The 10,512-nt window shown below is 44.3% G+C and overlaps 1 protein-coding gene across 1 annotated transcript in view; it reads right to left on the reverse strand.

The window, feature by feature from the left end:
- Window positions 1-311: 311 nt before the first annotated feature.
- The window catches only part of LOC107299718 (liprin-beta-1), a 15,864-nt gene continuing 5,663 nt past the window's right edge, over window positions 312-10,512 (reverse strand). Inside the window, exons 3-10 of the mRNA XM_015829061.1 lie at window positions 8,165-8,276; window positions 6,528-6,616; window positions 5,534-5,656; window positions 4,636-4,761; window positions 4,268-4,456; window positions 2,910-3,089; window positions 1,609-1,674; window positions 312-849 (exon numbers count right to left, since the gene is read on the reverse strand). Coding sequence (XP_015684547.1) covers window positions 763-849; window positions 1,609-1,674; window positions 2,910-3,089; window positions 4,268-4,456; window positions 4,636-4,761; window positions 5,534-5,656; window positions 6,528-6,616; window positions 8,165-8,276 — 972 coding nt within the window. The 3' untranslated portion in view covers window positions 312-762. The remainder of the gene's footprint in view (window positions 850-1,608; window positions 1,675-2,909; window positions 3,090-4,267; window positions 4,457-4,635; window positions 4,762-5,533; window positions 5,657-6,527; window positions 6,617-8,164; window positions 8,277-10,512) is intronic.

Raw genomic sequence — 10,512 nt, forward strand, 5'->3', positions numbered from 1 at the left:
TTTAAAACGCTATTAAAAACGGTTATATTTTATAAAGGGGAAAGTGACACGTTTTCCCATGGCACGTTCAGGGACAATTTTTTAATTATTTCATTCCTCATGTCAGGGAGCAGATCCCACTTGCAAAAACGGGATCTGCAATTCCACGGGAGCAATTTGCAAGATGAATGGACTCCTCCAGTATCCAGCTGGGTTTTTAGGCTTTAAGTTATCACCTTACATCACAGTATAAAAACGTCCGACCCATTATGTACTCAATACATTTTTTTTTCTTTTTCATAAAAACTGCATTTTTTTTTTAAAAAAACAAACCATACAAGATTTTTCAACACAAGAGGTTACGCAGCTGAGTTGAAGAGGAAAACGGGGGGAAAAAAATTCTGCAGATACTTTGACAATGGATGCTACTATCAGGGGTCTGTAGTTGGGTTCCCCCCCTTTTTTTTTTTTTTGCATTACTGGAAGAAAAAGAAAATTACAAGGGTACATTATGGCACGTTGTGGACGCTAAAACATTATGCTGTAGAGTCTTATTAAAAAGGTTGGCACAAATTGCTACGCAGAAGAGAAAAAAGGGAGTTATGAGGTCCTCTCTTCCCATCTCATCGATTTACCAGAACTTGGATGGATAAGAACCTCTTACGATTGCTCCCCTCTCCTCCATCAGTTCTTGCAAACAGAAGCAAAAATTACTTCACACAAGGTGCGGTGTCCATCACATCCAGAAGCGGGACGCCAAAAATATGTCCCTTGCTGACCCTGTCACACATTGGAGTCCTCATCTGTGATGCTGGCACTGGGAGAACACGTGGCCAAGTCTCTAAACATGTCATCTTCTTTCAACATGTGCTGGAAAGAGAAGACGTGGGAGAATTAATTGGCAGATCAGACAAAACCCACTGGCCACCTAAGGCAGGGGTCCTCAATGTTGGCATCTTTTAAGACTTGTGGACTTCAACTCCCAGAATTCCTCAGCCACGCGCACACGCACAAATGGGAGCCGTAAGCATGGGCGACGCAAACGGGGCGGTGCTAGCACCCGCGTGACACTTGTTAGCATCGTGCTATTTTTGCCGCATGGGCGCTAGCATTGCCCATTTTCATGCCGTGCGGTGCCTGGTTTTGGTGCGGCGCCTGTTTTTTGCACTGCATGCCGCCCGGTTTTCCCATTTTTCCACCGTGCGCCGCCCGGTTTTCGCACAGCACACCACCTGTTTTCACACCGCACGCAGCCCAGTTTCCCCCCATTTTTGCACCATGCGCCACCCAGTTTTCACACCGCATGCTGCACAGTTTTCACGCCGCACGCAGCCGTTTCCCCCCATTTTTGTGCTGTGTGGAGCCCGGTTTTTGTGCCGCCCACCGCCCAGTTTTCCCCCATTTTTGTGCCGTGTGCTGCCCGGTTTTTGTGCCATGTGCCGCCCTGTTTGCATAGCAGAGGTGCCCCGTTTGCATAGCGGTGGTGCCCTGTTTTCGCCGCGCAGCGTCCCATTTGCATAGCAGTGGCAGCGTTAGCACGAGTTCTGTGGCCCGGTGGCCAGTAGGCCACGGCCCTGTAGTAGGCTGCGGACCACAGGTTGGGGACCCCCGAATTAAACAACGACTTACGGTCAAGTTGTTGATGCCTTCAGAAAATGCCCCAATCTGCCTCACAGTCCCTTCAGAATCTTCCATCTATACGGAAAGAAAAATATGTGACATTCATATAAATCCTGTATTATGCAACTGTATTTACTGTCAATGCTAAATTGGACACAAGGGCTAGCTAGAGAGATGTTCCCTGAAGTTGGGTTACAGCACAAAGTCCGAAAGCTCGGACGACAAAACCTCTGGTTCCGATGACCGATCCAGATTGGATCCCTGGAGACATATTCTCGAAGCTTCAGGCAGGGCTTGAGTAAGTCTGGGAAGCAATTTGCAACTTTGAAGTAAAAGAGCTTTTCACGCATCTAAGGAGCTTTTCCTGCATCTATAAAAGCTTCTTGGAAGAAAAACTAAATGTTTTCCAGGAAAAGCAATCAAGAAAATCCAGCCTTTGGAAAAGCTCCTTTGGGACAACCTTAACCTGGATGGTTGAGAATCTCCGTAGACACAGAGGGGATTGTCCAACATGAAAAAGTTTTTTTTAAAATGTGCTAACTTCACACAAAGTGTTGAACCGAGCCCATCTTGGGCAAAACTGTCAGATGGATACAATGGGGTAACTTCAAAAACATCACCACTTAAGTTTCTTATAATCCTCAGAGGAAATGTAGGTACCCTAAGATGTTTTCGTTCGATCAGTGACTGCTGGGAGCTCCAGAATTGTGGCTATAGGACAGTGGTGGCAAACCTATGGCAAGTGTGCCAGAGACGGCATTCGGAGCCCTCTCTGTGGGCACACGTGCTGTTGCCCCAGCCTCGCCTCCCCCCACGACCCCCTCCTCACCAACAGTCCCCCTGGAGGAGAGTCGCCCCCGAGAGTGGCCCACGCAGAGCAGCGCAGCCAAGGACATGGCAGCCAGGCAGCATAGACAAGACTCTGCCCTCATGCCCCATCGCGCACAGTTGATGCTGTGGGGCGCGGGCAGAGGGTGTGGCCGCCATGGCACTGCAGGGCTGCTTGGGCAATCTGCGGCGGGCCCTGGAGGCGGTGAGTGGTCCTGCGGGCAAGCGGGGTGGGGGCGGGGCGGGAGCAGGGTAGAGGGTGAAGCGGGGGCGGGGCCAGTTTTGGGGCACTCGATCTCTAAAAGGTTCGCCATCACTGCTATAGGAGTTAATCAGGTTTTATAAGACATAGTCAACATATGGAAACCGAGCAACACAAGATGGGAAAGAGGCAAGACAGATACAGAGAGTGATGGACAGCCCATTAATCGTTCTGTTGTCAACTTAACTCTAAATGGTGTCTGAAACATCACGACAGATACCTGTTCCAATCTGTCCAGATCGTCATCATCGTACATTCTGACGTCTATACCCTGCTTAAATCCTTTTTTGGATCCAGGTCCCGCCACCTGACCCAAGTCCATCGGGCACACATACTCTTCTCCGTCTTCTTGCTTCTTCTTCCTCAAATTTCCAAAGTTACTGAAAGGGAGTTTCTTTGGCTGAAAGAGACAGGGCCAGCGAAAGAGAAAGTCTTCAGTACGACCATAATTGAGCTCAAAAACGTATGCTGCTAATTGTTTATGTTATGTTGTATGGGAGTAGCAGGTTTTTTTTTCTGAGATCATGCAGCAACTTTGGAGGGCAATCGTATGATCCCGGGGGGTGGCAAAACCACAACCTCACATCCCTGCATTCTCTGGGACACCTTATCCATTCACTGTTTAGCCCTGATTAGCAATAGCAAAAGCACTTAGACTTATGTACCGCTTCATAGTACTTTTACAGGCCCTCTCTAAGGGGTTTACAGAGTCAGCATCTTGTCCCCCAACAATCTGGGTCCTCATCTGGGTCCTGTCCATGGAAGGATGAAAGGCTGAGTCAACTTTGAGCCGGTCAGGATCGAACTGCTGGCAGTGTGAGTAGAGTTAGCCTGCAATACTGCACTCTAACACCTGTGCCACAAGAATAGAATAGAATAGAATAGAATAGAATAGAATAGAATAGAATAGAATAGAATAGAATAGAATAGAAATAAGAATAGAATAGAATAGAAATAAGAATAGAATAGAATAGAATAGAATAGAAATAAGAATAGAATAGAATAGAATAGAAATAAGAATAGAATAGAATAGAATAGAAATAAGAATAGAATAGAATAGAAATAAGAATAGAATAGAATAGAAATAAGAATAGAATAGAAATAAGAATAGAATAAAATAGAAATAAGAATAGAATAGAATAGAAGTAAGAATAGAATAGAATAGAAATAAGAATAGAATAGAAATAAGAATAGAATAGAATAGAATAGAATAGAATAGAATAGAATAGAATAGAATAGAATAGAGAAGGAAGGAAGGAAGGAAGGAAGGAAGGAAGGAAGGAAGGAAGGAAGGAAGGAAGGAAGGAAGGAAGGAAGGAAGGAAGGAAGGAAGGAAGGAAGGAAGGGCAATAGCAATAGCACTTAGACTTATATACCGCTTCACAGTGCTTTTACAGCCTTCTCTAAGCAGTTTACAGATTCAGCCTGTTGCCCCCAACAATCTGGGTCCTCATTTTACCGACCACGGAAGGATGGAAGGCTGAGTCAACCTTGAGCCCCATCGGGACCGAACTCCTGGAATGAGCAGTGAGTTAGCCTGCACAGATAAGCTAGAAACCAACATTCTTCTTCCAATACCTTCACTTTGGCAGTAGCTGTGAGAAGGACATAATCAGGAGCTTCCATGGCCTCGCGTTTTTCTTGTTGAGCTTCGCTTCCAATCAGCAAATTAAAATGGGTGGCCAAGTGCCGTCTCAGCAGCGTCTTGTTTGGTGGGATGTTCAGCAGCTGTGCCAAGGTCTCTACGTTAAAACGAGGTTCCAGAACCTGCGGCCACAAAAAACAAGATTTTAAAACTTGTGTGTCAGGTACCTTCTCATCAACCACGTGAATTTGCAAAACGCTCAAGATGGAAATCCTTCCAAACTTCCGGAAGATGCCAACCACTCAACTAAATAAAATCCAAGACATTGACTAAAGAAAAGATATCAAAATGGAATAATTACCATTAAGCCGCCGTGAACACCGCTTCCTCTTAAATTAGGAGCATATTCGGCCAGATCAACAGAACGCAACCATTCCATCACTCGATGGTTCGTCCACTGGGAAACTTCTGATGGGGTGATGTTATTCTGACAATCAAAAATACAATAAATTAAAACATCCATCCATCCATCTACCCACCCACCCATCCACTCATCCATCCATCCACCCCCACCCACCCATCCACTCATCCATCCATCCACCCATCCACTCATCCATCCACCCATCCATTCACTCATCCATTCACTCATCCATCCATCCATCCATCCACCCACCCATCCACTCATCCATCCATCCACCAGCCCACCCACCCACCCATGCATCCATCCCCTCATCCATCCATCCACTCATCCATCATCCATTCACCCATCCCCTCATCCATCCATCCATCCANCATCCATCCATCCACTCATCCATCATCCATTCACCCATCCATCCACCCATCCACCCATCCACTTATCCATCCATCCACCAACCCACCCACCTATCCATCCACTCATCCATCCATCCATCCACTCATCCATCCATCCATCATCCATTCACCCATCCACTCATCCACCCACCCATCCACTCATCCATCCATCCACCCACCCACTCATCCATCCATCCATCCACCCACCCACTCATCCATCCATCCACCAACTCATCCATCCACCCATCCATCCATCATCCATCCATCCACTCATCCATCCATCCATTCATTCTGTTTACATTACACCAAATTCTATAAGACTCCTGGCAGATGGCAATTTTAGATGTATTCTAGGGAAGAAATGACCTTAAAATTGCCTGCCCAAAAAAGTCATTACAATGAATGACGACCATGAATAAATACGACATTTGAATATTAGTGGCGGCTACCTCATCAGACGGTCTCCTGCGAAGACAGTTGGGTTCAAAATTGTTTATTCTGAGGACCTGGATGGCACGCTTGATGCTCAGATGGTGGAGGACGCTCAGAACTTTCAAGGATAACAAGTCATCCTGTTGAGGTGGGCGCCAAGAACGAACCAACAACAAGAACAAAGCCACAATCAGATATCAGAGGGGGAAGTTGCATTGATCTAGTACAGCGCTGTGGATGGTCCTCGACTTTCAACTGTTCATTTAGCAACCCTGTTTCAAGTTACGACCTCATTGAAAAAAGTGATTGATAACTGGTCCTCGCGTTTATGACTGTTGCAGTCACGCGATGAAAATTTGGATGCTTGACAACGCACATGTATTTTAGAACGATTTGCAACCTTCCCAGACAGCTTCCGACAAGCAAGGTTAGTAGGGAAGCTTGATGCGCTTAAGGACCGCGTGATTCGCTTAACAACCACTGTGGCAAAAAGGGTTGTAAAATCAGGTGTGACTCACTTAATATTCTCTTTGCTTAGCAACAAGTCATACGTCGAGGGCTACCTGAAACCACATTGACTACGACAACCCAGAACACATGGAAAAGTCGTCCTCAACTTACAACAGTTCATTTAGTGACCGTTCAAAATGACAACGGCGCCAAAAAAAGGGATTTATGACCGTGTTTCACACTTATGACCGTTGCAGCAATCCCCACGGTCACATGATCAAAATTCAGATGCTTGGCAACTGGTTCGTACTTATGAACGTTGCTGTGTCCCGGGGCGGTCACGTGATCCCCTTTTGCGACTTCCTGACAAGCAAAGTCAAGGGGGAAGCTGGATTCACTTAACAACCATGTTACTAACTTAACTACGGCAGTTGATCCACTTAACGATCATGCCAAAATGGCGTGAAACTCATTGGACAACTGAGCAACAGAAATCGTGGGGTCAATTGGGGTCGTAAGTCGAGGACCATCTGTCAATGACACAACAAGTAAGCTGCTTACGATGGTCATGTAATGAAGCATTCGGCCGTCCACCTTGCCTTCGTCGAATTGTGTCTTGTACTGGGGCAGCCCGATGTCATCCAGCCATCCTAGAAAAAGAAGGAAAACACACAAGTGGCTCCCTACAAATGTGGATTAAACTAATGAAACATCATGGGTGACCAATGCCTTCTGTGAGGAGTCCTTGGTGTTCTCTGAGCTCAGAGGTTTTCTTGCAGACGTTTCATTACCCAACTAGGTAACATCATCAGGGCTAGGAGGGAGCGGGGTCTGCTCTCAAGTTTACATTCTAGTGGCTTGCCCTGTTAGTGATGAGGGGAATGGTCTCAGGGGTAGGCAACCTTGGCTCTTTTATGACTCATGGACTTCAACTCCCAGAATTCCTGAGCCAGCATGGGGGAACTATGGCCCCTTCATGACTTGTGAACTTCAACTCCCAGAATTCCTAAGCCAGCATGGCTCAGCTTAGAAACTCTCCCTTTCCCCTCAGCGTGGCTGGCTCAGGAATTCTGGGAGTTGAAGTCCACCAGTCATAAAAGAGCCGAGATTGCCTACCCCTGATCTTGTCGTCCCTTAATTGAGCTGTTTACTGTTAGCTGGTTTAGCAGTTCCTTGATTGGGGTATTGTTTACTTCTTGATTATTGTTCTGATGTTAACCTTGGTATTAATCTGTTCTCATCTGGGTGCTGATTGCTGGTTTTGGCCTTTTGACTTATTGAACGTCTGCTTTGACAAACATCAGTTTCACAACACAGGGACAGAGTTAACCATCGTTTCAACGGGGAAACGGTGCGCATCCTAGACCAAGCCAAGCCCACGAATGCTAGACCAGAGGTCCCCAACCTTTTGGGCATCAGGGACCGGTTACGTGGAGAGAGATTTTTCCGCGGACCAGATGGTACGTGGTCTTGTGTGCTGCCTGCATCCTGCGGATGGGGCTTTGCTTGTTTGCGCGGACCGGTTGCTGGCATGCCGTGGCCCGGTACCGGTCCACAGACTGGGGGGTTGGGGACCCGTGTGCTAGAGAATTCCTGGAAGCTTGCCAGTCTGACAAATTGGCCATCGATAGACACATAGAGATAAACAACGTCTACATATTGTACATATCTCCCAAAATCCCCTCCCACCAATATTGACAAGGCAAGCCACTAGAACAGGGATTGGCAACCTTGGCTCTTTTATGACTCGTGGACTTCAACTCCCAGAATTCCTGAGCCAGCCACGCTGAGGGGAAAGGGAGAGGTTTCCAAGCTGAGCCATTCTGGCTCAGGAATTCTGGGAGTTGAAGTCCACGAGTCATAAAAGAGCCAAGGTTGCCTACCCCTGACATAAATGGACAGAAAACTCCATTCCTTCCTAGCATAGATAATCTTACCTAGTTACCAAGCTACCTAGTTACCAAGAAGCTAGGATAAGCAGAGGTAGTCATAACAACCTTGGAAAGGACTTGATAGTTGGATTAAAAAAGCCAAATCCAGACTAAGCATCTAGCTGACTGTGCAAACAAGCTGAGTTTCGATGTATACAAATATTCTCGTAACACAGTGAAGTGGGTACACCTGTAAATCCTCTCTAAAACCTGGGAAACATGGCAAAAGGGGAATATTTTTTTTTAAAAAAAGGGAAGGGAACGTACGTGTAACCCAATTATAGTCCAATTTTCCGTGGTTGTTTTCTTCTTCTGAACCCAAAGCCTGAAGCGCAAGTTGAAGCTTTTTCCGATGTAGCGGGTGCTTTATTCCAAGTTCCTATAAAACGGGGCACAAAATAATGACTTGTTATAAATATTAAATCTTTCAGTTCAAGGCTTCCTTTAAATGCAGGTGAGGGCAAGCTTGTGAAACAGATTCACAAATAGGACATTTCCAAGGCCCAATTGCTTGATTCAGAGAACCAAGGCTGTGCTATATCTCGTTATCATTCCCCCGCTATAAAACGGGAGTTTATTAGCAATTTGTTTTTTATTGCTTTGCTCTCTTTTGCAATCAAGTAAACCCTAGACGCTTAGGCACAGTAGAAACATATAAACAACTCAAAATGAAGTGAGGCAAGAATATCAGCTGCTCCAGAAGCAAAATAAATACAGAATAGAATAGAGTAGAGTAGAGTAGAGTAGAGTAGAGTAGAGTAGAGTAGAGTAGAGTAGAGTAGAGTAGAGTAGAGTAGAGTAGAGTAGAATAGAATAAGTAGAGTAGAGTAGAGTAGAGTAGAGTAGAGTAGAGTAGAACAAAATAGAATATAGGGATGAAGAATAGAATAGAATAGAATAGAATAGAATAGAATAGAATAGAATAGAATAGAATAGAATAGAATAGAATAGAATATAGGGATGAAGAATAGAATAGAATAGAATAGAATAGAATAGAATAGAATAGAATAGAATAGAATAGAATAGAATAAGTAGAGTAGAGTAGAGTAGAACAGAACAAAATAGAATATAGGGATGAAGAATAGAATAGAATAGAATAGAATAGAATAGAATAGAATAGAATAGAATAGAATAGAATAGAATAGAATAGAATAGAATATAGGGATGAAGAATAGAATAGAATAGAATATAGGGATGAAGAATAGAGTAGAGTAGAGTAGAGTAGAGTAGAGTAGAGTAGAGTAGAGTAGAGTAAGAATAGAATAGAATAGAATAGAATAGAATAGAATAGAATAGAATAGAATAGAATAGAATAGAAATAAAGAATGGAATAGAATAGAATAGAATAGAATAGAATAGAATAGAACAGAACAGAACAGAATAGAATAGAATAGAATAGAATAGAACAGAATAGTACACAATGCAGAATATAGTAGAATAGAATGTAGAATGAGAATAGAACAGAATGCAGAATGTAGAATAGAATATAGAATACAGAATAGAGCAGAATAGAATGTAGAATAGAATAGAATAAGGAATAGAACAGAACAGAACAGAATAACAGTTGGAAGGGACCTTGGAGGTCATCTAGTCCAACTCCCTGCTTAGGCAGGAAACCCTATACCGTTTCAGACAAATGGCTGTCCAATCTCTTCTTAAAAACTTCCAGTGATGGAGCATTTACAACTTCTGGAGGCAGGTTGTTCCACTGGTTAATAGGTCTAACTCTCAGGAAGTTTCTCCTTAGTTCGAGGTTGCTTCTCTCCTTGGTTAGTTTCCATCCGTTGCTTCTTGTCCTGCCTTCAGGTGCTTTGGAAAATAAGTGGACCCCCCCTTTTCTTTGGGGCAGCCCCTCCAATATTGGAAGACTGCTATCATGTCACCCCTAGTTCTTCTTTTCACTAGACTAGCCAGACCCAATTCCTGCAACCGCTCTTCATATATTTTAATCTCCAGGCCTTTAATAATCCCAGTTGCTCTTCTCTGCACTCTTTCCAGAGTCTCAACCTCTTTTTTTTTATAATAAATCAATTGCACAACATATGCATTTGTTTTCTGTTACTGGCACTGAACTGCAGATTAGAGAATTCTTCGTTGACATGCAAAGACTAATATGCAAACTCCAAATAGTATGGGGGCATAATACACCAAGCAACAAAAACTGTAATATAACACCACAGGCAGGAACAGCAGCAATTGAACACAATTCTCTATGGAGATCACAATCAACAGAATAAAAACAGGTTTGCTGTTATTTATTTATTTATTTTATTTATTTTGATTTATATCCCGCCCTTCTCCCAACGGGACTCAGGGCGGCTCACAACATATTTAAAAACATAGACATATTTACAACCCCCACCAAATAAAACCAAATTAAACCAATATTTAAAGTTGTGCAATTAAAATTATTCTTAAAAAAACCCGATTTAAAAACCCGATTTAAAATCCTCCCTAGGCCAGGCCCGCTTGCTGGAAAAGCCATGTCTTGAGGGCGCGGCGGAAAGTAAGGAGATCCGGAATCATCCGGATCTCGGGGGGTAGTTCGTTCCAGAGGGTGGGGGCACCCACAGAGAAGGCCCTCCCCCTGGGGGTCGCCAGCCGACACTGCTTGG

The sequence above is a fragment of the Protobothrops mucrosquamatus genome, unplaced genomic scaffold, assembly GCF_001527695.2.
Source record: "Protobothrops mucrosquamatus isolate PMUCROS unplaced genomic scaffold, P.Mucros_1.0 scaffold5342, whole genome shotgun sequence".
NCBI classification, from domain to species: domain Eukaryota; kingdom Metazoa; phylum Chordata; class Lepidosauria; order Squamata; family Viperidae; genus Protobothrops; species Protobothrops mucrosquamatus.